General features: G+C 42.0%; 2 protein-coding genes and 1 long non-coding RNA gene across 3 annotated transcripts in view; 2 read left to right on the top strand and 1 right to left on the bottom strand.

Moving 5' to 3' along the window:
- Positions 1–26,163, top strand: part of LOC138959462 (uncharacterized) — a 381,943-nt gene that overhangs the window by 124,255 nt on the left and 231,525 nt on the right. The window lies entirely within an intron of this gene.
- Positions 7,707–17,367, top strand: LOC138959459 (uncharacterized). The gene is made up of 5 exons (XM_070330959.1): positions 7,707–7,812; positions 11,767–11,926; positions 13,600–13,751; positions 14,298–14,421; positions 15,771–17,367. The coding sequence occupies exons 1-5, from the start codon at positions 7,758–7,760 to the stop codon at positions 15,940–15,942; spliced, it is 663 nt and encodes a 220-aa protein (XP_070187060.1). The 5' UTR covers positions 7,707–7,757; the 3' UTR covers positions 15,943–17,367.
- Positions 17,716–26,099, bottom strand: LOC138959450 (endoplasmic reticulum chaperone BiP-like). The gene is made up of 8 exons (XM_070330949.1): positions 25,979–26,099; positions 24,761–25,341; positions 23,833–24,094; positions 22,989–23,203; positions 22,182–22,336; positions 21,192–21,577; positions 19,723–19,968; positions 17,716–19,360 (listed from the first exon to the last, which is right to left on the bottom strand). The coding sequence occupies exons 2-8, from the start codon at positions 24,895–24,897 to the stop codon at positions 18,767–18,769; spliced, it is 1,995 nt and encodes a 664-aa protein (XP_070187050.1). The 5' UTR covers positions 24,898–25,341; positions 25,979–26,099; the 3' UTR covers positions 17,716–18,766.

Here is a 26,163-nt window from a genome sequence, read left to right as displayed (position 1 = left end):
CATAAAGATCGGTCCAGTAGTTTAGTCTGAATCGCTCTACACACACACACAGACACACAGACACACACACAGACACACGCACATACACCACGACCCTCGTTTCGATTCCCCCTCGATGTTAAAATATTTAGTCAAAACTTGACTAAATATAAAAAGCATAAGGCAATAACTTTTTTTTTAAATAATAATAATGACCTTGCTTGAACAGTGACAACAAAATGATAACGCAGTGCTTTTGAGACTCGTCTATGAAGTTGTGGTGGGAAAACCCATCATGTCACTAACTTCCAAATTTGGCAGGTTCATAAAAGAGGTACAATGTCCCCAAGTTTGGCGTTAGCAGCCAAGATTCCGAAGTTGTGTTTATATGCATAATACATGCCTTGTACACTTGTAAAAGACCTTTGTGTGTGTGTGTGTGTGTGTGTGTGTGTGTGTGTGTGTGTCTGTGTGTGTGTGTGTGTGTGTGTGTATGTGTCTGTGTGTGTCTGTGTGTGTATTGGCACACAACCCGTGTCCCCAACTCAGTGAGTCCAAGTTTGACGTGTGTATGTCTTTACTTTTCTGAGACTGTGTCTGTATGCTTTTGTTTGAGGAAGGAACATAACTTAATAATATGAGACCAAAAAACAAGAAAGGTTGGCTTATGGTGTGTTTCATTTTAGACAAAACAAAACCAAAATAGGGGTCTCAAACGAAGGCCCCACTGTACCATAACGCTGTCGGCCCTTTTTTCCCTTGCCTGTAGTTTTGCAAGATTGCCTTTATTGATAACATAATTGTCTTGAAAGTTAATACGCTCTTCCCGGTGGAAGCAACAACGTCATGCCATACGGGGTTGGGGTAAGCTCTGTGCTTCCTCATACGACGATAACGCAGACGGATGAAGAGAAACAGAAGAAGAACAACAACAAAAAACAACTCCAACAAGAACAAGAACAAGAACAGAAGAACAGAAGCAGAGCAGCAAAACCAAGAAGAATAAGAACTGGATTAGTTGTTAGTAGTTTACTTTTGTATTCAAACATTGCAATGATGGAATCTTGAGTTCGTGTCAAAGGGAATAAGAGCAAAACAGTAGTCAAAGATTGACAGCAGGAAAAATAAACTGGTGACAAACAGAAAGAAAGAAAGACGAAAGCGAAAAGCAGACAGAAAAGCGAACAGAAAGAAAATCTGATAGAAGAGAAAGAACGTTGGAAGAAAATAAAGGGTGAGAAAAGAAAGTCCCATCAACATTTAACCATAAGGCGTTGGCTCAGTGCAGCTTAGTTCTTCTAGGAAAAAAGAAGACAGCTTTACATAGAAAACATAATAATTATGTCCATGGGGCATAGATAATAAATTTTATGTCTACTTGATAGCATCCGGCTTTTCTATTTATTGCTAGTTCTACGTAAAACCTACACATAAAGTGGGCAATTCGACAAAAGGTCTTCACTTTTTTTCTTGGCACGGTTGACATCATAACATTTATATGAGTCAGTGAGTGAATACCCCCTTTTTTGCGTTAGAAGGAAGTCTGAAGACCTGTCTTTAAAATGATCGTTGACTTGTTTAAAGTCTTAAGTCTGCCTACAGACGGTAAATATTTAAACAAGGAATATTAAGATTTGCTGTTGATTTTCTGGTCTGTTTGTTTGTTCGTTCATGGGCTGAAACTCCCACGGCTTTTACATGCATGACCGTTTTTACCCCGCCATTTAGGCAGCCATACGCCGCTTTCGGAGGAAGCATGCTGGGTATTTTCGTGTTTCTATAACCCACCGAACTCTGACATGGATTACAGGATTTTTTTCGTGCGCACTTGGTCTTGTGCTTGCGTGTACACACGGGGATGTTCGGACACCGAGGAGAGTCTGCACACAAAGTTGACTCTGAGAAATAAATCTCTCGCCGAACGTGGGGACGAACTCACGCTGACAGCGGCCGACTGAGCTACATCCCTGCCCATTTTCTGGTCTTACCTTGAAAGTTTTTTCTAATACCTTAATACGAAAGAAAATAATAATAATTTAAAAAAAAAGCATTTGAATAAAACGAGTATATCATGTGGCAGTGCGGTATTCCTTCTTCGTCTTCTTCTTCTGCGTGCATGAAACTCGTAGATGTAGACTTGTGTTGTTTGCACGAGTGGGTATTTACTACGTGAATGCCCGTGTTTACCCCGCCATTTAGGAAGCCATACGCCGATTTCGGGGAATGCGGCATTCCAATACACAATAGAACAGCTTCATACTGATTCTTTGTGTTAATCCTAGTTATATCCTTGACTGTAAACTGCAATTTAAACAATGACATCAGTTTAAAAAAGTGAGGTGACCTTCCGTGTTTCTTTTGTTGTTGTTTGTGCTTTTTTTAATTTTTTTATTGTTATATTATTTTGTTGAATTTTGTATTGTTTTATTTTGTTCGGGTGTGCCTCAGAAGGTAATGATTGTACCCTAATGAACTCTGTCTCTGTCTCTGTCTCTGTCTCTGTCTCTGTCTCTCTCTCTCTCTCTCTCTCTCTCTCTCTCTCTCTCTCTCTCTCTCTACCGCAACACGGTGGCCTAGTGGTAAGGCGTCCGCCCAGTGAGCGGGAGGTCGTGGGTTCGAACCCCGGCCGGGTCATACCTAAGACTTTAAAATTGGCAATCTAGTGGCTGCTCCGCCTGGCGTCTGGCGTTATGGGGTTAGTGCTAGGACTGGTTGGCCCGGTATCAGAATAATGTGACAAGGTGAGACATGAAGCCTGTGCTGCGACTTCTGTCTTGTGTGTGGCGCACGTTAAATGTCAAAGCAGCACCGCCCTGATAGCACCCAAACAAAAACAAAAAAACAATCATCACGGGGTTGGGGGTTGGGGGCTTACGCAGTCTTATCATTGTGATCAGACACGTACGTGACTGTTATTCACCTTGTTGTTGGTGTATATTCATTGCTTGACGACAAACAGAGCTACAAGCATCTAATCATTTGTGGATTACTTGTACTTGTCCACCTATTCAGCATTTATTACACACAGAGATAGTCATCAGTTGGCCGAAATCGGAAGAAGTTACATCGATCTAGAGTCACTTGAGCTTTGTTGTTGACACATATTTGTATCAGTTAGTTATTGTTGTGTGGGCCATGGGGGTGGGTAGGAAAGAAGGGAGTAAAGGATTTCTTGGTTACAAAAGAAGAATATGATATGCGATCTGAATATTTCAAACAACAACAAAAGAAATCTACAAGGACATGTTTAAGAACGACGAACAGAAAGAAAAAGAAAGACAGAATGTTAAAATATTTAGTCAAAACTTGACTAAATATAAAAAGAGAAAGAAGAAAAAGAAAAAAAAACTCAAACAAACAAACAAGCAATCCAACCAACCAACCAACCGACCAACCAACCAACAAAATAACAACACAAACAACAACAACAAAAACAAGAAATGAAGACAATAATAAATGCATCTTCACTATTGTCAGCGACGTCAAGAACAGTTCAAATGCAGGTCCAATTATTCAAAGCAAAAGAATAAAACATAAAACCGGGGGAAAAAACATAGATTTTGTAGGTACTAGGTGGAGACTCTGTTACAGAAAATCATCGTTTTCAAGATGTGGCATAATTGTAGGTACTTCTGTATGTAGTTATTACACGTAGCCATACTGCACGTTAGGGTTAGGGTACATCTTCTTGAGGATTGCTGCATCTGCGCCCCACGTTGTGCCAGTTAGCTTTTTCATTAGTGCTAACCTTAGCTTGGCTCTGGCTTCGACTTCCTCTGTCTGCTGCTTCCAGGTGAGTCGCCTGTCAAAGGTCACGCCAAGGTACGTGGGGATGTTGTCAGCCTGCAGCGTCTGTCCGCAGAGCTTGAGGTTGGCCTTCAGTTCTTTCGGGGATAGACTAAAGATCGTGTAAGTGGTCTTCCTGGTGTTGATGTTGACGAGCCACTTCTTTGTCCAGTCCTCAAGCACTTTCAGCGCCTCTTGCATCCTGTAGTTTGCTGTTGTGATGTGCTCTTCCGAGCACCAGAGTGCAAGATCGTCCGCATAGATGGCTCCATGAACATTTCGAGGGAGGTCCTTGACGATGTCGTTGATGAAGACTAGGAACAAGGTGGGGCTGAGGACTCCACCCTGTGGGACTCCGTCTTTCAGCGTCTTCTTCCGGCTGTACTGCCCGCTTACATGGACTTTTGCTTTCCTGTTGTTCAAGTACTGGCAAATCCACTGGAACATACATCCGGCCACGCCACTCTTCTGGAGCTTCAGCTTCAGCTTCAGCCCTTCCTTCCAGACCTTGTCAAAGGCCTTCTCCATGTCAATCCAGATCGTCAGGGTGTGTTTCTTGTCCTGGTAGCCATCTTCGATCTTCTGGGCGATGTATGCCACCTGGTCCTCGGTCGAGCGATGTTGCCTGAAGCCGGCCTGTTCTGGAGAAAAGGTGTTGTTCTTCTCCAGATGCCAAGTGAGCCTGGTGTTGATCAGCCGTTCCATGAGTTTGCCCACGCAGCTAGTGAGGCTGATGGGTCTGTATGAGTCCACCTTCGCTCGGTCTTTGCCCTTCTTGTGGATCGGGACCATATCAGCTTCTCGCCAGACTTGCGGGACATGGCCAGTCTTCCAGCTGTTGTTGTAGAGCTTCAGTAGCTGTGTTTTTGCCCTTGTGCCTAAATGTAGAAGCATCTCGTTGGTGATCTTGTCTGGCCCTGGCGACTTTCTTTCATGCAAGGCTTTCATGGCATCTGCCAGCTCCTGATGGTTGAACGGCTTGTTCATGTGTTCCTCTGGCTGATGCTCATTGGAGGTTCTTCTCTCCTCCTGTATCTCTGCTCTTCTTTCTTCTGGTACAGTGATGTTGCTGACTTTCTCGTAGTTGTCAATGAAAAGGTTGGCAGCCTTTCTTCCTGTCAGCAACTCTTGGCCCTGCGAGATGGTGATTGTCGCTGCTCTTGTGTCTTCGCCGTTCATGGCTTTCGGCAGCTTCCACAGCTTGTTGCCGTCCCTTTCTAGGTTCAGCTTCTCCGTCTTCTCCCTCCAGCTTGATCTTGCTGCTTGGAGGTAGGCTCTCCTGTACTTGGCAGTGGCTGCTTTCAGGGTAATGTTGTTGTCAACAGAGGGGTTCTCCTCCACTTCTTCTCTGATACTGCTGACTTCATCCTCAAGCTCCTGAAGCTCTTCCGTCCAGTAGGGCCTGTAGTTCTTGCGTGCGCCCCGTGGGATTGTTTCTGAAGCTGCTTTCAGGATGGCCTGGTTGAAGTTCCTGGTGACCCGGTTGATGTTCAGGTCGTCTGTCTTCAGGCCCCTGGTGTAGAGGTCTGTGAGGCTCGCAAATATGTTCCAGTCTGCCTTCTTGTAGTTCCATCTTGGAAACGTTGTACTGTTCTGTGGCCTGTACTGCAAGTTGTTGGCCAGCTTCACTGGCCGGTGGTCGCTGCCTCCTAACTGGCTCAGTATCCCTCTTGTGGTTTTCTTGGAGAGGTCATCAGTTGCAAAGGCAAGGTCTGGGGTGGAAGTCGACAGCCACCTGCGTGAGAAGAAGGTGGGTGGGTCTTCTGGATCGTTCAGCAGTATCATTTGAGCGTCGATCTGCCAGTCCTCCACTTCCTCTCCTCTTCTGTCCGTCTCCTCGTAGCCCCAACAAGTTGAGTGGCTGTTGAAATCGCCAACAACCAAACAGCTCTCGGCTGGTAGATTTTCCAGATACTGCAAGGAAAGTTCTTTGTCTGGGGGGCAGTACAGGTTGTAGATGGTAATGACAGAGCTGTCCACTGTGATTTTGACTCCTTGGACTTCAGCTTGCTGATTTGTGTCCACTTTGATTTCTTGTGCTGGTATACTGTTCTTGATGAGCATCAGCACTCCTCCTTTGTGTCTTCCTTCTCTGTCCTGTCTGCAGGTTTGGTATCCTCTGATGGTGAACCGGTGGTTCGGATTCAGGTGCGTTTCTTGGATACAGGCTACATCAATATTGTCGGCATACAGTCTTTCAGTGAGAGGAAGCTTTTTGTTGTACACTCCTTCCGCATTCCATTGAAGAATGTTCAGCGGTCGAGGAGTCTCCTGCGCGCTTGTTGTTCTTCTTTGGCCAGTAGCATTTACCCTCCGCCTCCGTAGCCTGGCTCCTCGCGGCGGGACGGGGTGACCTCCGGTAGCTTGGGTTGGGCCCCTTTGAGGCATAGGGCCCGGCACTCTACCAGCCCGGGGGGACTCCACAGGCAGAGCACCATCACGTGTTGAATCGTCGTTGTCCATCATGGGAGTGAAATGCGTTGCACTGTCGTTACGCGCACTTTGGCCCAGCGCATCCGTCTTCAGCAGTGGTTTCTTCTCCGACTTTTCCTTGTCGTAGGAGACTTGCCGTCCATGGCTGCAGAACGTCCCCCGTCCTTGGTTTTTTGTCTGAGTGATCCTTCTCATACCCCATTAGCCTCGGGGAGAGGTGGCTGAATTAGTCTGACCTCTACCCTTTGACCTGTCCAGCTTCAGTCAGCAAAAAACTTCCTGTTGTGTTTCTTTGGGTTTAGCTGTTCCTTGAAGTATTTTTCCACGGACATTATTTTGATATGTTATTCACTTTTAGCAAACATTGAAAATCCAAAACAGTCTCAGTGTCGATCGATACACACGGTCACCTTGTCTTGTCTGGTCTTGTCTTGTCTGGTCTGGTCTGCTCTTGACTGCTCTTGCCTTACCTTGCTTGTCTTGCCTTGTCCTGGATCTGGTCTGGTTAGATTAGGTCGGGTTAAGTGTGGTCTGGTCTGGACTGGTTTTTGTTTCTTTTCTCTTTTTACTTTTAGTTAAGTTTTTGTATTTCTTGGTACGATGATGAGTATAGGTTTGGCTTTAGAACTGTTTATAATGACCAGACTACGTTCAGTTCGGGGTAAAAACCGAGTCGCACAGTATATTTGCATGCGATCAGTGGTCTGTCAGTTGCAACTTCAAGTGCTTCACCCGGCTTTCGTTTCAGTAGTGTGACATTCTTTCTATTCCCATCGTAAAGAAGCAAGCACCCAGACACACACCACCCAAACTGACAAGCGAACAACTAACATTTTGTGGTCCATTATCTGTCTGGAGTAGGTCCAACAGAACCTGGGACGCAACGCAGTCTAACATAGATGTAGAACTACAGTAATCAGAAAAACATTTCAGTTCCTGTGGAAAAATAATTTAAAAAAGTGAAAAAGAATTAGGCCGAGACAAACCCGAAACAACAATAGTAGTACACATGGATAGTGTAGGCAGGCTTAGGTGTTTGTTGTTGTTGTTGTTGTTTTCTCACTGAAACCACTTACATGTTTTTATTTACTTTTGTGCTCGGCTAAGCACTAGAGCTGGTCAAGATCAGGTAGCTTCCGGGCGAAAAGCGAAACTTGAGTTGTAGCATGCGTGCTAATCAGTAAAAGCCACATAGACTAGGTGCCTGATTAATTCTTATTCAGTTTTCATCTCAACTATTTAGTACTTATAGGGAGGCTGTTCTCTTTCTATCACCCGTTATTTCAACGTCAGTAATTTCAACGTTAGTTGCTTCTATTCCACTAGCGTTTTTGCAAATAAATGTATCTGCTCTCTCTCTCTCTCTCTCTCTCTCTCTCTCTCTCTCTCTCTCTCTCTCTCTTAAATTGAGTTTGTCCACGTGTGCGACGCATGATTTTGAAGGCTTTCACTGAACCGTGCATCGTCCTGCTAGCATGTTATGTCATGGCTAAATATAGTAACCAATCAACAGCTCTCTCTCTCTCTCTCTCTCTCTTCACCACCTGTAAACAAAGAAGATGGCCGCCAACAAGATGTCAACACTTGCAATCGTCACGATTTTTTCCCTGGCAGGTAAACAATCTAGATGTTTTCAAGACGGAAAATTTTGTCTAACAAACTTTGGATTGAATGATGACCCATGGTACCGCTTCTAATGGTTTCCATTTTACTACAAGGGTGGTACAATCAATTTTACAGATGAGGAAACCGAAAAAGATCATTGCTGATCAGTGATTGCGTTCAGATTCTTTTCTTCGAAGTCTACTGTCGCAAATGTCGGAATGCAGTCGAATACCTAGTTAATTAGAAATAGTGTGGAATCAGAAATCGCATTGAGAGTGTTTTCTTTTCATAGAATATAGGATTGTGTTCTTGATGATTTATTTCCAGGGACGAAAACGCATGTGTGCACCTGTAAATCTTGACTAATCTGTCAACCATAAATTTGCATGTGATTGACCACTGAAGCAAAATAAGCTTTACATTCACTGAATATCGTGTTATCTATATGACAATCTGTATACAAGGGAACCAAATTCATCGTTTAGATGGCATGAAACTGGTCATCTTCAAACAATTAAACGATCGGTCATTGCTAGTGCTACGGATGTTTTCAAAGAGGTCGTTTCGTTGTTTCTGGATGTTCACTTGTTGTGACATGCTGGAGCAAGTTTAGTGAAAACTGGTGTTGTTTGGTTGCTGTTGTATTCTTCAACTGTCTCATTTGACTGGCTTCTATAAGACTATTCTGAATCAATGTTGTTCTCAGCCTTAGAGGACCAAAGGTCACTTTGTTTGACCTGGGTTGAAAATATGTATTTTATAATCCAAATGTCGAGTCCGATTCATAAAAGCAGATTAGCTGCACTTGACTGCACGGTGGCGCTGTTGGAGCTGTAACAGTAAGTCGGCATAATCGCCATTCATGAAACCCAGTTTCAACTCGCCAAAGTCACATGGCGGCTGTAAACTTAGCTGACCTACCTCACGGCGCTACAGTTGTTAACTGCATGATGCTGCCAGTAATCTATTGATGTTTGGATGGCTGTGTCTGCATGTGGTCGTATGCAATAGGGCGCCTCACTGACTGTTCTTCTCTCTGCTAGTAGAAAGCGTCAAGTGGCGGTAATTTCCTTTGATAAGGGTGTATGTGCGCATGCGTACGTATACAGAGCAAGAAGCGAGGTAACAATCTCGTTAGCTAAAGGCGCTCAAAGATGGTCACATGAATGCCAGTTAAAATCGAAATTTAGAGCCATTTAGTTAAAGAGGTTCTAGCCGCTAAAGCCACCTCAAATTTCTTACTTCTTATGAATTGGCCTCCTGGTTAGTATAGTGGTTGTGTCAGCTTGGTTGGAAAATTGATGGCCAGGAGATCTTTAACATGTCAAAACTATCGGATGGTCAACCAGCCAGGGATCAGACGTATGTGGGATCAGAACAAAACTCTTAAAGAGTATGCGTCAATGATGGAAGACTGAGTCCTGGTAACAGTTAACACTGCTGAATATCAGGACGCTTTAGCCTTTGGATGTGGCATGGTCACTTAGTTTTACTAATAGGATAGAAAGGGGACATATTCTTGTTGTAACTTCTAGTTCTGTCATTTATTATAGAACTTGCTACATGTGGAAAGGACGTTACTTGTGTCTTTCTTGACCTTATTCTGATATGGTTAGGCATACATTTTTGTTTTTAAAGAATGAATCAGTTGTTTTAAAGTATACTGTAAATGGAGTTCATCAAGTTATATACACAGACATATATTATTATGCTGTCATTTCGAGCTTAGGTCACCTATTCAAAGGTTACACATGCTTTGTAAGGCCAATGTGAAAAGCAGCCATTTTTGTTATACATTGTAGCATAAGGATAGGCAGTATTAAATTTGAAGAGACTAAGATTTTAACTGACACAACATACATCCTGCTCTTTAACCTTTAACGTCCTTCTTGGGTCGTGGACAACCCAGAGCCTCACAAGCCTGAAACAGTTGGGAGTTTTTGATTAAGATTTCCTGTACTCCTCAAACACCTTAAGACCAAACATCGAACACTTTCTGAAGGATTATCTTTGTGAACAAACAAACAAATAAACAATGACTTAATTTGAACAAGGCAGTCCGGATAATGTGTGTCATGGGCGAGAAGGATTTTACGATGTTTATCTCTATTCGGATGGCGTGGGTCATGTACGACCCTTACTCTGCAATGAGGTGGTAAAGAGTTTATCCCTATTGAAGCAATTCAGATGGCATGGGTCGTGTACCACCCATATTTTTTACGTTAAGTACAATGTATAACCGGACATGATCCACATCATCCGGATTGTGTTGTCCAAAGTGTGATCCGGTAAAGAATACAAAATATTTAGGAATTTGTCCTAAATGTTGTGGTTGAAAGTCTTACATGCCTGGATGAAACTCATGCACAATTAGACATACGCATGCTTTGATTAAACAATCTACAAAATACATTTAAATTAAAGTGCGTGCCAAAAAATGAATTACAATAATAATAAAGCTAATGAGTGACAATGCCTCAGGAATAAATTGCTGTTTGGTTGTTAATCCTCATATTGCACTGACTCAGGTTGAAAAGCAATATGAAATACATATTTCACTGATAAGTAGGCTTGAAAATACACACACACACACACACACACACACACACACACACACACACCATATGATTAATCCAGTTGCCATCAAAACCTCCATAAAAAAAAAATCCAGCACTCTTTCAAACATTTGCATACTAGTTTTGAAACAAGACGAAATGATGGACCAGCATTAAAGCGAAGCTTAATAGCTTCTTAACGCTACAGGCCATCGAATGAGAACTTTCCGTGTTGTCTGTCACTGTGTCAGGCCTTAGCCACGCAGAGGAGAAAGATTACATCAGGGACAAAACAAAGGTCTTATGCAGTGTGGTGAAATGCATCACCAAGGATATCAAGAGTATGCCCGCACTGTACTCGTCAAACACATCTTCACATATTGTATTAAACTTCAAATATAACCAAATATTGCTATTTCATATGTTACGTGGATTTCCATTGGTCAATTGGGCAAAACTGAGCTCAGTGCAAAAGTGATATCGACAACATTTCCGTAGATATCAGTTTTGATATCGACGACCTCTTTATTGCTTCCCCACTTCAAAAACAAAAACACCTAAATTTAAAAACAAACAAATATATATATGAAAATGTAATTATCCCAGAATTTAGTTGAGCAAGTGGCAAAAGACTTTTTGAAAGGAAAGACATTTTAAAATACTGAAAAGTACAAGAAAAGAGTGAACAAAAAGAAATGATAATCAGAGGGAGGGATATGGAACAGCCAAAACTGAGACAAATACTTTTGTAATTTCTTTACAGTAAATACAAAATGTCCAAAGAATTAGCAATATATCTAACATTGACAGACTGTGTGACGATATCTTCTGCTATTGGTCTGTTTCGACAGTGATATCAAAATCGAGACCTCTCCGGTCTCGATTTTGATATCACTGTCTCAACAGACCATAGCAGAAGATATCGTCACACAGTCCGTCAATATTGGGTAGTGTCTATTTTGCTGGCATGCTGAGTCATGCAGAGGAGAAGGACAACACTCATCATGTCCCCTGTCCTTTCAACCACCCACCCTATTGTCTATGTATGTGTCTTGTCTAGGTATGTGCGTGTGTATGTGCTAAGACAATCATATCTTATGCTGGTAAATTCTGTGTATGCTGTATGTATTACACTCATCAAGAACTATATTAATTTTCAGATAGATTATAATTCATAGAGGTTTTGACTATTCGTATCAGATACGGTGGAACTTGCCCTGGCAATCACCTCTTGATTACGACCACTTGCCAATTACGATCCACCTCAAGGGTCCGGGATGATGATTTAAAAAAAAAATTCACCTTTCGAAAGTGATCATTGGTCTGTAACGAACATCTTTTGGTTGGTCCTATTGGTGGACATTGCAGACAGGTTTGTCTGTACTAACCTATTTTTTTGCATTGTCAGGTCTGATCCATGGAGAGGAGAAGGACTGTACGATGGACCAGGTCAAGGTCCTGTCCAAGATGGTGACCTGCATCACCGAGAACCACCCCGAGTACTTCCTGACCGTGCTCACCAAGATGGACAATCCTGCCGCCATGGAGAAACCTGACTTCATGTGCAGGCAAGGCTGACTGCATGAATTGGCTGGATGCATGTTCCCATGTTTCTCTGTCTCTACCCCCGCTTTCTTCTCCTTGTCTCTAGCTCTTTTTCTTTGTCTCTGTTGAATATCAAAACATGACATTAGTACAAGAATGATATACCCCGCTCACTTTTAGCATGATACTCCGACAATCCAGGTATGATGTTGGTTGACTTTCTACCTAGTAGTAGTACCTGGCTCTACATCGACATCACACCCACGGCACACACACACACATACATTAACCCTTTCGCTGCCTGTAGCTTAATATGTAGCTGACGTCCTAGGTAACCTCCTTTAACACTATTGTGACTAGCACTGCCACGGCGTTAACGTCCTGCCTGCCCAAGCTTGCCACCAAGAAACTTCCCAAAAATCAGTAACTGTAAAGAAATCTGTCTAGCAAGCTTGAATTAAGTCTAATCACCACCAAATTTTGTGTACTAATTCAAAAATGGATGCCCAGTTCAGTCGTGCTATTTATAAGTTTGTCACGCGATTTGTTTTAGCAAAGGGGGGTGAAAGGGGGATAATTTGTGTTTTTTAACGTTTTTTTGTGTGTGTTTTATTTTCCACTGCTTTTTTTAAAAGTTATTTTTTAACAGAAAGTATTATAAATAATGTTATAACCAAACAAGGTGTAAAACCTATGAATTAGCTGAAATATTGTTAACATTGTACACAGAAATAAGGAGACAGTACAAAGAAAAAAACAAGCAAATCACGCATTCACTCACAGCATCCTGACTCAAATGAAACAAAACTGTAACACTCACCAAATGATGTCTAGGTAATCCATATTGAATATAAGTCACATTTTCACAACAAAGTACCAACTGTACAACTATGAACAATTCCAAAAGGATTTGAAGGCTCCAGCCATCCATTGTTATCAGTGCTGCCACACCCCCATAGCTCCTGCACGATTCCGAGATACATGTTCGTCTAGCAGTATCACCCCCTACCACGTGTAGTTGCCGACTCGTACTAGCAACAACGGGACTGTTTCTTCCTCAATATCACTGCTATTATCGCTTTCTTGAGGCTAAAACAACACGATGTATCATGATCTACAGGATCCTCAAGATCCAACATCCGGAGAATCTCCTCCCGTGACAAGGCTGGCCTTCGATTCATTTTTTTTGTTCGAAAACACCACGCAAATCTGCACTAATTTGATCAAGCCGGAAGAGAAAACCACGTGTATCAAGGGAAACAACTCAATTTATTGCAATCTTCAAAAACCGGGAAGCAATCACGAGTCTTGTACCTTGTATGACTGGTACTGAAAAATGCGCGTCCCGTCCATGGGCGTGTCAGCGCGGTTACTGATTTATCAGTGTCCCGTCACGAAAGTGTTAACAGGCAACAAACCGTTCAATAAACAACAAAGAAGAAGAAGAACAGCAACAACCAGTATGTGTGATGTATTCATTTATATATCAAGGGCTTATTGTAAGTTGTCATTTCAGGTAAATACAGGTAATACTTAGGATACAAATACTTACTGGCAGCGACCAGGTTAAGTTCAAACACACACATGTACACACATGTACACACAGCACACACACACACACACACACACACACACACACACACACACACACACACACACACACTTTAACATAAAATTGATGTGATTGTTTGTGCAGCAATCCAGGCATGATGTCAGCCATGGTTGACTGCTTCCTGCAGTACGTGGAGGGATGCATGCCGCCTAGCGTGGCCAGTCAGGTTGTTACAGTGATGCCATCTCATCAGACTGTGCAACGCGGCATCAAATTTCTTTGCAACCATCGCAAAGGTGGATGTTTTTTCTCACTTTTCTAAACTTTTTTGGTGGTTTTTTTTACTTGTGTGCAGGGTTACGTACAAGCTTATGCAGAAATGTGGTAATACCTGGCAAGTGACTGCAGTACACCTTGGATAAAGAATTGAGACATGCTCACACACCACACAAACACAAAGCAATTTTATTATAGATATATTTTTTTCTGAGTATACTAATGAAATACAAGTGCTTGTTTTAAAGCCTTCCTCGACTAGTGACGTTGAAAGTAGATTTATTTCCCTGAGTCTTTTTTGGTCAGGCTTTTATGGGTGTTCAAATTCCTCAGTGTGCACACCTGCACAGGATAGAGATCCCAAGTTCAGTGCAAAAGTCTCAGGGCTTGGGAATCATGAAGACACATGTGCAGAAAAAAAATTGTGTAGGGCTGCTCTGTATGGCAGCTTCCTTTCCCCAAGGAGACAGCATCCTGAATTTCCTTGAGCATGAGGGTAACCTCACAGGATTATATGAATATTACCATAACTTACTTTTCTCATTACTATTTGTTGTTCTCCACAGATTTTGAGCAACCCTGTGTGACGAGCCAGCTCAGCAACCTGATTCAGTGTTTCAGCAACAAGATCCAGGCCTTCTCTCATGCTACATCCTCACGCAGCAGCAACATGCAGGATACCTTGTGCTCGTGAGTTGGTCATTTGATTTTTTGTTGTTGAGCTTACCCAAGCTTTACATGGGATAAGACCATCCCTTCACCTGGACACACCCTGAGTGTTTCCTGTGCAGAGTTGGAATTTTGTAATGAATTAGTTTTTTCAAAGCCATGGGAAGAACTGTACTTCAGCACTCTTGGGGCCACTTAGTACAGGGGAGGTAACTGTCATCTAAATGGGAAGGTTATATAATACAACTGTCATCCTCGTCATTTAGGCAGCAGTATTCCTTTGTTGGAGGATTTTAAATTGAAGCATCCTGGTATGGGGGTAACCAGGGTAGTACAAGGTCATACATGATTGGTCATCCCCAGGCAAAACATTACAAGTGCTTACTTTTGCCCAAAAGCTTAGTTCAAATCAATAACTGGTCAACACGATGTCATTGGACTCAGCAGAGTATTATAATGATAGTAAGAACATTGGCCTGGGGACCTGATTCTTTTTATTTCATTTTTAAATTTGAGGAAAACTTTCTGGTAATAATCCATGAGCTGGAGAAGTCGAAAATTAAATTTTTAAGAGGTGAAATTGTTCGGTGTTGTTTTTGTATACATGTGCTTATGATTCAATTGGTAATGTATGTGTGGTAAGTTTCCTACGCACATCTTTAAATAAATAAAGGAATAAATAAAGTTCCAAAGCGAACACTTACTATGGACGTTTTTCTCTGAGCACCATGTACTTCTTTTCATAGAAAACTACCAGTCTTTTATTACAACAGTAATTAGCAAGACTGGTTTTTTTTTTATATGAAAATGAGGGCTTTTCCTGATGTAGGAAAGGATTGCATTCCACAAATCCATAGTCAAGGGGAGATGATCCGCCTCTGTCAAGCAGGTTCTGCGCACATACATGTTTGACGGTTACCTCCCTTGTACCATTTTGTCTCCTCTTTCGTTGGACCACCAGTCTGTCTCTTTTACCTTATTCTTAAAATGCAGGTTCCACTGAAGTGCCATTGTCATGTGTGTCAGAGAACTTCCCTTCCTCCCATACCAAACAGGACATGACACTTAGTACCCAGATTTTCCCAGAGTTTGATTTCTGCGCAGGCTAAGCTTTTATTTAGCGACCATCCTCAGCCACAGCAAAGCTGCAGGCTTACTCTGTGCCAGCCACTGATAACTTACCTTGGCCGGTAAACTGCAGAAGCCTTTGACTGAAACAGCAAATCGCGCGTAACTTTGTGCATGCTGCAACTGTTGGTAGCCAAATGATTCCCTCCTCCTTGGCTATTTTGAACTAGTCCCTTTATTAACGAAAGGCAAACCAGGACAAGCCGTAAGGCGGTAAAACATGTTGATGCACTCTGTTGTAGAGCCCTGCGAGTGGAGGAGAAGTGTCTGGCAACCAACCTGGCTGGCTGCCCAGCCAACGTGATGTCAGACCTGATGTCAGGACTCCTTGCCTTCTTCCCCAGCGAGAACTGCCACATCAAGAACCCTCGAACCAACAACATTCTCATCTTTAAGCCTGAGGGACAGCATTAAGGGGACACAACAACCGCTTGAAACCATTCACACAATCAAATCAAAACAATGCAAAACACACAAATACTGCTGCAAACTACAAAAGATAACAAACCATCCTACAGCCACAAACAGAAAATACAGCTTCAGCCTACAGGAATTAACAAACAATAAGTAAAGATTCATGAACACCTTATTAATTTCAAAACATTTTGCCAGTAAAAGGGGTGTGTCTACATGCTCGGCTTTCTCCAAATCGCATCGTTTAAAAGTAGTGGCTACGCTAATACTGCTTATATCTATAAAAACAAAAATTGATAAAGAGAGGTCTGAAATGACGATCTATTCTGGATAAAAATCAATGTTTTTAGTCACAAAAAGGAATGGGAAATATAATGATACTCTTGTGATATTGTCAAAAAAACTAGCGTTTCTGAACATGCCCGAATCTCAAGTTATTGTGAACTTGCAAATGTCCATCCAATTTTTATTGGGCTATTCAAGTGTGAGGTGAGGTTTGCTTTTGACTAAAGTACATTTGTAAAAATCATTTCAAGAAATCTTGGTGTAAGTTGTCCACTTTTTTGATACAAAGAAAGAACATGTTTGTGTCTTGGGTCAGGCTTTTTAAGATTATTTTTAACTGTGCTTTCAATTTACTTTACACTTGATGACAGAGTTGTAGCGACTGTGCAATCAACTTAATTTATAGACATGTAAATTTAGTCTTGAAATTATACATATCATTTCTCACTAAGAACAAAATGGCTGAATTTATGAGGTTCTTTAGACGATCTATGTACATGATTGTTACCTGAAATTTGCCAGTTTATAATGTTTTACTTCATAGAGGATTTGCATGAAGACAGGTGGAATTAATTTCTGTTCCTGAATAGTTTTGTGCAGTCACATTGCCTTTTTGCAATATTCAAAAGCTGCTCATTCCTCTTTCTCTATCACACACATTGAGTTCATCACTGTTGGATTTTTTTCTTTCTGTGTATATTTATGACTGTGGTGTTTTTCTAATGAATGAGCCTTTCTCTTTGTCAGTTTGTTAACTTGTATTTTCTCTTTTTATGGTGTTGTTTGTATCAAAACTAAATGTCAATATGTTTGAAGAAAAGAGAGGTTATATAACACAGTACATTTGTTCTTCTAAATCTCATTTTTAAAAATGTTGAAGTTTAGTTTATTCCAAAGTTCTTTTTACTTCTCAGTTTCATTGATAGTTGTGCTATGGTCTTGAAACTTTGTTTTGCCTTCTTATAGAACGTCTTAAAGAAATGATGCTGACCATGAAGGTGCAGTTCCTTTTGAACTCAGAATCTGTTATCTCAAAAAGAGATTTTCTTGAATTTGTCTGAACAATTATGATTATTATTAGTGCATTGTTTGAGGAGCAGAATCATCATTTTAAAGTTTGTGTTTGCTACTGTAACTGTTTTTGTTTGTTGTTAACAGTTTGTTCTTGTTTGCTGTCCCATTTTTGTTGTTTCTTGGTGTTTCATTTTTCCTCTTAAATTCAAGTGTGGACATGCACTTTTGTAGTTGTGTGCAGTTTGGTCACATGTAACGAAATTCAGTGCAATTCATTCACATTTTCTTGTTTTCTTTCTTTCTTTACTTGGAATAAAATTGTAAAAAAAAAATGTTGAAAGATTTTGGTGGGAAAGAATGAAATCAGAGAGAGAGAAAGAGAGAGAGTGTGTGTGTGTGTGTGTGTGTGTGTGTGTGTGTGTGTGTGTGTGTGTGTGTGTGTGCATGCATACTAACCGGAACACCTAGCAGTTTTGAAGACATACATTTAATTAGAAAAACACATTCATTTGACACTTCATACAAGTTCATGATTGTAAGATTTTCATTTAAAACAAAATTAATGCAAATTGTATATTTTATATATCGTGTCGTTCTTTCATTTGAGCTGTAGGGAATCGCTTTATAAATGTTTCCTTATTATTATCATTATCATTAAGAGAACAAGTGTTCCAGGTAAAATGACACTATGTCTTGTACAACATTGATTGGTATTCAACGTAGACAAAAAGAAACACTCTTATTTATATAAGTAAGCAATACACACATCAAAATTGCACTCTGTTCCCTCGTTACCTCTGATTGAATTGAAATAACAACCACTCTGCATAATTATCAGAATTGCATTGAAATACAAGGTTGTGAAGAATGACACGTAATCCTGTTAGAAATGAAATACATTTGCTATCCTCTTTTGAACGATTTTTCATGCACAGATTTCTGGTTTTGAATGAAAGTGAGCATTGTCATTCAGTCACATACAAAACATGATTAAGTTTTCACAACTACAAAGGTAATACATGTACTGAATACCTGTGTCTTGTTTTGGCGGCAAACTAAAGCAGAGTTGGGTCATGAGAGTTGATATGTACTTATAATGACAAAGTATGTAGTGACAAGAACACATCAACCTTTTAGCAAACATTGATGCCATTATAAAATATTGTGACATGTGAGTGCAAAAAAGATATTCATTTACAATAAATCAAAACCAATGGGCAAATACTGATTCGGAACGTAATAGAAATAAAACACATGCCTGAGAGAGTCTGTACGAGTACACATGCACACACCACCTCCTCTCCCAACAAACACAATATAGTTTAAAACTCACCCGACACAGTCTCTCTCTCTCTCTCTCTCTCTCTCTCTCTCTCTCTCTCTCTCTCTCTCTCTCTCTCTCTCTCTCTCTCTCTCTCTCTCTCTCTCTCTCTCTCTCTCTCTCAGCCTGTGACCCATTCAAATCATTGCTTGATTACCACAGTATTATAACACATCTGTACAACCCTATCCAAGCCTACACAGTTCACAGCTCTCCACTATCATGTCCTTGCCTAGAGTCCCCATCGTCACTGTGTCCATCGGAAGAGCCTGCAGAACTCTTATACAAGGCCTCAGCCAAAGGATGCAGCACAGACTCCAGCTCAGTCTTCTTCTCTTGAAGCTCCTCCGCGCTAGCGCTCTGGTGAGAGTCCAACCACTCCATCACCTCGCTCACGGCCTGCTTGGCCTTCTGTACCTGCTCCTCGCTGACGTCTGAAGAACTCTTCTTCTCGAGATCGTCCAGCTGCCGCTTGGCCGTGTACGCCATAGCCTCCAGACCGTTTCGGGCCTCTGTCAGCTCGCGGAATTTCTTGTCCTCCTCCTCGAACACCTCGGCATCGTGAACCATCCGGTCGATGTCCTCGGGGGTGAGTCCGTCTCCTGATCGTTCGATGGTGATGTCGTTCTTCTGGCCCGTACCTTTGTCCTCGGCAGCAACCTTGACCACACCGTTGGCGTCCACCTGGAAGGTGACCTCTATCTGAGGCACGCCTCGAGGAGCTGAGGGGATGCCTGTGAGGTCGAAGGTGCCCATGAGGTGGTTGTCCTTGGTCCGTGAACGTTCGCCTTCGAACACCTGTAACAATGGTAAACAACGTGAGAAAATCTATTATTTTGTTGATAGGTCGCCACGATTTGGCGCCTTAGAACAGTTTATTTTTTTCTGCAACTTGAGAAAGGAGATGTGCTAGACTGCAAAATAGCACTTAAATAAATGCGTGAATCCGGGTCAAGATCTACCTACTGCGTGTCTCACTAGTATAGAACTTGAGATCTTCCACCTAACAGCTAGTACGACGTGAGACATGTTTTAATTCATCCAGTGCAGAACACCAGAATCCAACATAATAATTTCCCACCACAAAGATATTTCTTCAAAATAATACACCTACTACAAATGTCCATCCGGAAAACCATTTCAATAGTATTTGTGCTGACCTGAATAGTGACAGCAGGCTGGTTGTCCACTGCCGTAGAGAAGACCTTGGCCTTTCGGGCGGGGATGGTGGTACCCCGGGGTATGAGGCTGGTCATCACTCCGCCAACGGTCTCTATGCCCAGGCTGAGGGCAGTCACGTCCATGATCAGCACGCTAGTGTCCATCTCCTGACCACCAAGTACGGCTGCCTGAACGGCCGCTCCGTAGGCCACGGCTTCGTCTGGGTTGATACCACGGTGTGGTTCCTGTTGAAAAAGAAAGTACATTGTACGTGAATCAAGCATCGATGGAGAGTTTATAGGGTGAACAAGACCATGTGAATGGATTAATGGAGATTTACGAGAATCTGAGAGTTTCCTAGCGAAAACTAACTCACAATTTACAATTCGTTTTTCCCTGGGGGTTATATATTGTACATCTCAATCAATCAATCAATATGAGGCTTATATCGCGCGTATTCCGTGGGTACAGTTCTAAGCGCAGTTCTTTCTTGTTCCAGGCAGCTTTTTAAGCTAAGCTAAAATGACCATAGTTTATAGGAAGAAATTCACATAAAACATGCCCCCATCTTTCATCACATCAGGGTCCCGGAGTAAAAGCATGCCAGTTGTTCCTGTGTGCCACTGTATCTAAATATACAACTCGAGTCTGTCACTTCATAATTATGTTTTCCCCTGCTCCTGCTCCACACCCTCAACATTTTCACAAGGGTACACATTGTTTTGTAATAAAAGCAAGCAACTACGTCAGCCATGGTGTGACAGGGGAGGCTACCGCTCCTTTCACAGCAGAATCTGCACCCGACGGTTGTTGGCCTTTAAAAGTCAACACCAGTGGATTGTAGAAGTCTGTTTGTGATGGGGTCTGGTGGTTTCCGATTGTCTGTATGTTCATGGAAACCTTCGGGTTTGCATAACAGTTTTTATAGGGCTAAGAAATTAGCCCTAACATTTTCAATCCTGTTTGATTGCACTTCGCTTCCCGAGGTGATCGTAGTGTTTCGGCACACGGTTACATCTGGCGCTTGCGAGCAGGGATGGTACTCGGCATGATATGTTCAGGTAATGGCATAATATGACCACTGAACATTTTCGTGCTGTTCCCATTCTGCGAACTTGGGATGGACAGTGGTCCCCCGGTTCGGAACTTCGGGACGAAGTTCATTCAGACGGGGGCGATTGTGACAGGGGAGGCTACCGCTCCTTTCACAGCAGACTCTGCACCCGAGTTGTTGGCCTTTAAAAGTCAACACCAGTGGATTGTAGAAGTCTGTTTGTGATGGGGTCTGGTGGTTTCCGATTGTCTGTATGTTCATGGAAACCTTCGGGTTTATAGGGCTAAGAAATTAGCCCTAACATTTTCAATCCTGTTTGATTGCACTTCGCTTCCCGAGGTGATCGTAGTGTTTCGGCACACGGTTACAATGGGAACAAACAGAAGAACGAAAAGAAGAAAAAGAGGAGCTTACCTTGCCCTGAAAGTAGTCCTTGACGAGGGTCTGCACGCGCGGGATACGGGTGGATCCACCCACCAGGACGATGTCATCAATCTCATCCACGCTCTTGCCGCTGTCAGCCAGGGCTTGTTTCACCGTCTTCAGTGTTGACCTGAACAAGTCCATGTTCAGCTCTTCCAGCTTGGCCCGCGTCAGAGGTACGTCATTCATGACATCATCCACCACGCCCTCCATGTCGACTTTGGTGGAGTGAAGAGAGGAGAGCGATCTCTTGGCTTTCTCGGCGGCTCGGCGAAGCCTCGTCATGGCGTGTTTGTTTCCTCTGACGTCACGTCCGGTTTTCTGCTTGACGGCCTTGACCAGGTGCTCGACGAGACGCTGATCGAAGTCTTCTCCACCTGTGAATGAGAAGTAAAGATTTATATTTGAAAACCAATAACAAAGTGCATTAATATTTCCAAGCTCCTGTGAATAAGGACAGATGTATCGTTCTCAACTGTCATAACTGCGACTCACATATATTTGAGCACAAGATTGTTACCACGGACAATAAGCCTTGGAGTGGGACTTCCTTAAAAAGTAATCAACATATGCTATCAGTCAGGGAACGTTCAGTCTTTGCCCGGTGATTTGCACCGCTGTTAAAATGAAAATGAACAGAAAGACCCGGACCGGTACGCAGGAGTCGAGTTTAGAAACTTTTGTCTGGAATAAACTCCATTGAGGGTACAGTTTATCCCGGACTAAAGTCTTTAATGTCGACTCTCACATACCTAGGTTGAATATTTGCTGTGCACATAATTGTTTGTAAAATGTATAATCGTTAATGACCAAGAAAACACTTTGCATTACAAGTAGAGGCGGAGAGGCAAAGATTGGAGGGTACCGATAGAGGGTGCCAAAAAGTAGTATATGTGGATCTTCTTCTTCTTCTGCGTTCGATGAGTATATGTGGATGTTTCTCATTGAATAATAAAAAATTTAAAAAATTAAAAAATTTACCAAGATGAGTGTCGCCAGCAGTGGATAGGACCTCGAAGACCCCGTTGTCCACGGTAAGGACGGAGACATCAAAGGTGCCGCCCCCAAGGTCAAAGACCAGTACTGTCCTCTCGTCGCCCTTCTGTTCCAGACCGTAGGCAAGCGACGCTGCAGTTCTGCACACACCGAAAGAACGTTCAGTGAGTGAGTGGAACTGAAGGTATGTACTATTTAGATGTCGTTCAGGTAGCAGTTTGTGTTGCAGAAACCATGTGATTTATCTCGCTGGCCACCTCAGTTACAGACCACACTTCTATTCGGCTATTGTGTGCTTATTTTTATTTTATTTTCATTTTATTTTGTACGCGTGAGATGCTTCCTTGAAATTGACACTTTTGGCGTTTTATGCATGCAAAAGACGCGGCGCTATAAAACTTGAGAGAATGTTTGTATATAATTGATGACAGAAAAACATTCTGTGCATCTATTATTTTGCTTCGGTCCCTTTATGCCTCATTATGCGATGCTTGTCATTCAGTAAACAAAACATTAACGAATGAATATGATATAATGGAAAAGCTCTCCGGTTTACAGATGCCAAGAGCACGTGTAGGCAAACAGAATAGAATGGTACATATTCAGTGAAAGGGGGCATCGATGAAGCTCAGAGCGCTTTAGTCAACTGACAAAATAGAACAAAAAATACTATATAGAAATAAAAGCAATTGCTCTTTTTTAGAACGCTGAACCCAGAAGAATAAACTACAACACAATAGAACCGAATATATACGTCACACGAGAGCATTGAATGAAATCTTTGACACTCACGGTTCATTGAGGATTCTCAGCACGTTGAGGCCAGCGATTTTGCCAGCGTCTTCCGTGGCTCGTCTCTGTGCGTCATTGAAGTAGGCTGGAACTGTCACCACTGCACGCGTCACGTTCTGACCCAGATATTCCTCCGCCACGGACTTCATCTTGCTCAGCACCATGGCGGAGATTTCTTCAGGTGTGAAGCGTTTGATCTCACCGTCAACAGTCACCTGTGGGGGGAAAATGTTGTGTAAAGCTCGAGGTGTGCTTGTTAATCTTTTGTTGATTTTTTTTTCTGTGGATATTTTCATGTTTTACTAAGGGAACAGCAATGTGTTATTCAAGGCGGACTGACTGCCAATCAGAGCATCATCGACATCGATTCTGCCTTTGTAGGCCCTAATTGATTCTGGAGGTAAAGTTTTTCATTGCTGACTAAGGCATCCAACAATAAATAAATGCAAGAGACAATACCACACTACATTTAATAAATGCAAGAGCCATTATCACACAAAATTACGGCCTATTGTCATAATCATACATTTTAGAGCACGCAACTCCTTACCTTTACCTGCTTCGGGTCCATCAATATAGTACTCTCTGTAATTTGCTTTTCATGCAAACCTTTCAACATGACTGTGTGTGCTGTTTCCCATACTACATACATCAGGATGAAACCAATGCATATTTAAAAGAGTATAATCATTTTTTTTTTATTTACTCAATTATCACATATATATACATGTCCCTAATAGGAAATTCCCGGAGTGAGGACGCAAAGCCCCAAAACTTTTTTTTTTTTAATATGTTTTTGTTCTTGTAATTTATACAGTTTGATTCAAGAGGACAAAGTTCTCACCTCAACCGTGGGCCTGTTGTTGACGTTGATGACCTTGAAAGGGTAGGTCTTGATGTCCTTCTGTACTGCTGGGTCATCCCACGTGCGTCCCATCAGGCGCTTGGCGTCAAACACCGTGTTCTCGGGGTTAGAGGTCAGCTGGTTCTTGGCCGCGTCGCCCACCAAACGACCTTCAGGGGTGAAGGCCACGTAAGAAGGGGTGATGCGATTGCCAAGGTCATTGGGGATGATCTCTACTTGGCCTTTGGAGTAGATGCCAACGCTGCGGGAAAGAGAAAGACAAATAATTAAAAGATAGGATAACGAAGTGGACATTTCTTTACCATCTATATATATTACAATTAAACGCTGCGGCGAGTGTTTTAAACTATTGGAATTATCTCACTTAGAGATAACAACTTATCAAACATCTCTCTCTCCCTCTCTCTCTCTCTCTCTCTCTCTCTCTCTCTCTCTCTCTTTCTCCCGTTCTCTCTTTCTCTCTCTCTCTCTCAGTCTCTCCGTCTCTCTGTCTCTTTCTTGCTCTCTCTCTTTCACTCTCTCTCTCTCCCTCTCTCTCTCTCTCTCTCTCTCTACCTCTCCCTGTCTGTCTGTCTGTCTGTCTGTCTGTCTGACTCTGTCTCTGTGTCTATCTCCGTGTCTCTCTCTCTCTCATACTCTCACTCTCTCTCGCTCTCTCTCTCTCTCTCTCTGTCTCTGTCTCTCTGTCTCTCTCTCTCTCTCTCTCTCTCTATCTATCTCTCTCCCTCTCTTTCTCTCTATTATTCTGTTTTTATTTATTTTTAGTATAGAGTATTTTAACTGGAGGACAGGTTGCTAGGCAAGGCAATGTGCCTTAAACGTTTATCCTTGTAAAATAAAGTTCGTTCGTTCGATCTCTCGTTCATCTGAGATCTACCAATGAGTTGACAACGGAATAGGTACTTACCATGAATATGTAGTTCCCAGGTCAATGCCAATAACGGGCCCCTTGTCGGTTTCGGAGGCGCAGTGGATAGCAAGGGGCGCCAGAAGCAGGAACACTGACACGAGGGTCAGTACAACACTTGTTGTGTGTCCTTTCATAGTGAAGGTGTACGTAAAACACGCCGCAATAACTTACACGGAGATGTGCAATCTGAACTTGAGTAGTTTATTCTTTTTCTTTTTAAAACAAATCTATGATATGTTGTACTTAAAGTGTTTCCCTTTTTTGTGTGATCATTCAAGTCCCGTCCAGCCGTATATTCCAGTTTACTTGAAGTTCAACTCACTGTTTACAGTAATTTACTCGTCAAAAGAGCAAGGATTGTTTCTTTGATCATTTATTTAGGAAGAACTGTCCAATTTTCTGGTCTTCTTCGGTCAATGTCCAGCCGGGTGGGGTTTTTCGAAACTGGCCGTGCTAGTGGTGTGTCAAACACAACTCTAAGTCTTTTGGTTGACAGGTTTAAAGTCTTAAATCTCAAAGTTAAACTATGGATCGACACAACTCTGTGAGACTTTCTTGGGTATGGAATTCTCGTGTATCTGCAAAGAAAATTCGAACATGTTAAATAACTAGTAATGGTCATAAGTGTCTGCATAAACTGATAACTATGCTTTCAGAACAGTGTAACTGCACTCAACTCTGTTCATTGTCCTTCTCTTTGCTATTTAACTGATGGAGTTTTGACCGAGGGCCAATTCAGACTGTGTTCAAATTCTGATTCAAAGCACAAATTTACCCATCTTCAACAATTTAGATGGATATCACAGTTTCTCGGTGTCATCGCCGGGGTGTACACTGAAAAGGCTAACGGCAATTCGAGAAGAAGCTAAAGAAGAAAAAATATTACTATCTACTAATTTCAAGAATATTTGAACAAATACAATAACAGAATTCGAGATTATTAGTATAATTGGAATGTTCATGAAGTTTTTCAGGTTCCGTTGGCATTGACATGTTATCACTGCCGGTTTATACTTCTGCAAATTTTTTTTTTTTATTAACTTTTATTTATCTTGGCAAATCATTTAAAATGCAAACAATATTTCCAAATATCAAAAAGATCAACGGAAAAAAAATTCACGCAGAAGGCAAGAAACGAAATTCTAACTGAGAAAAACCATGCAGAAACAACTTGAACTTCAGAGAACTTTGCGAGGGGTTTTCTGACCTACTTACCTCGGCTTAAAATGTCGTCTGCAACTCTGTTATCAAGTGTGAGAAAGAAAACGTTGCCACTGGTTCTAGCTTTGTCTCGACTTCTTCCTTGTACTGCTGTGCTGTTGTGAATACTTTTTCGTTGCAACTGTCGACAATTTATACCGCTTCTCTCACGCAATAAGTTTATTAAAACTAATGTTGTA

This window comes from Littorina saxatilis, linkage group LG2 (genome assembly GCF_037325665.1).
Source record: "Littorina saxatilis isolate snail1 linkage group LG2, US_GU_Lsax_2.0, whole genome shotgun sequence".
Taxonomy (NCBI): Eukaryota; Metazoa; Mollusca; class Gastropoda; order Littorinimorpha; family Littorinidae; genus Littorina; species Littorina saxatilis.
The sequence above is the reverse complement of the archived record's forward strand: the minus strand, read 5'-3'. Positions and strand labels throughout refer to the sequence as shown.

Coding starts and splice junctions, on each gene's coding strand:
- LOC138959450 (XM_070330949.1), bottom strand. CDS start 24,897: ATGAAAGGACACACAACAAGTGTTGTACTGACCCTCGTGTCAGTGTTC. Junction 22,337..22,988: donor CTGAGAATCCTCAATGAACC/GTGAGTGTCAAA, acceptor CGGTGTGTGCAG/AACTGCAGCGTCGCTTGCCT. Junction 19,361..19,722: donor AGCCTGCTGTCACTATTCAG/GTCAGCACAAAT, acceptor CCATTGTTACAG/GTGTTCGAAGGCGAACGTTC.
- LOC138959459 (XM_070330959.1), top strand. CDS start 7,758: ATGGCCGCCAACAAGATGTCAACACTTGCAATCGTCACGATTTTTTCC. Junction 13,752..14,297: donor TCTTTGCAACCATCGCAAAG/GTGGATGTTTTT, acceptor TGTTCTCCACAG/ATTTTGAGCAACCCTGTGTG. Junction 14,422..15,770: donor ATGCAGGATACCTTGTGCTC/GTGAGTTGGTCA, acceptor ACTCTGTTGTAG/AGCCCTGCGAGTGGAGGAGA.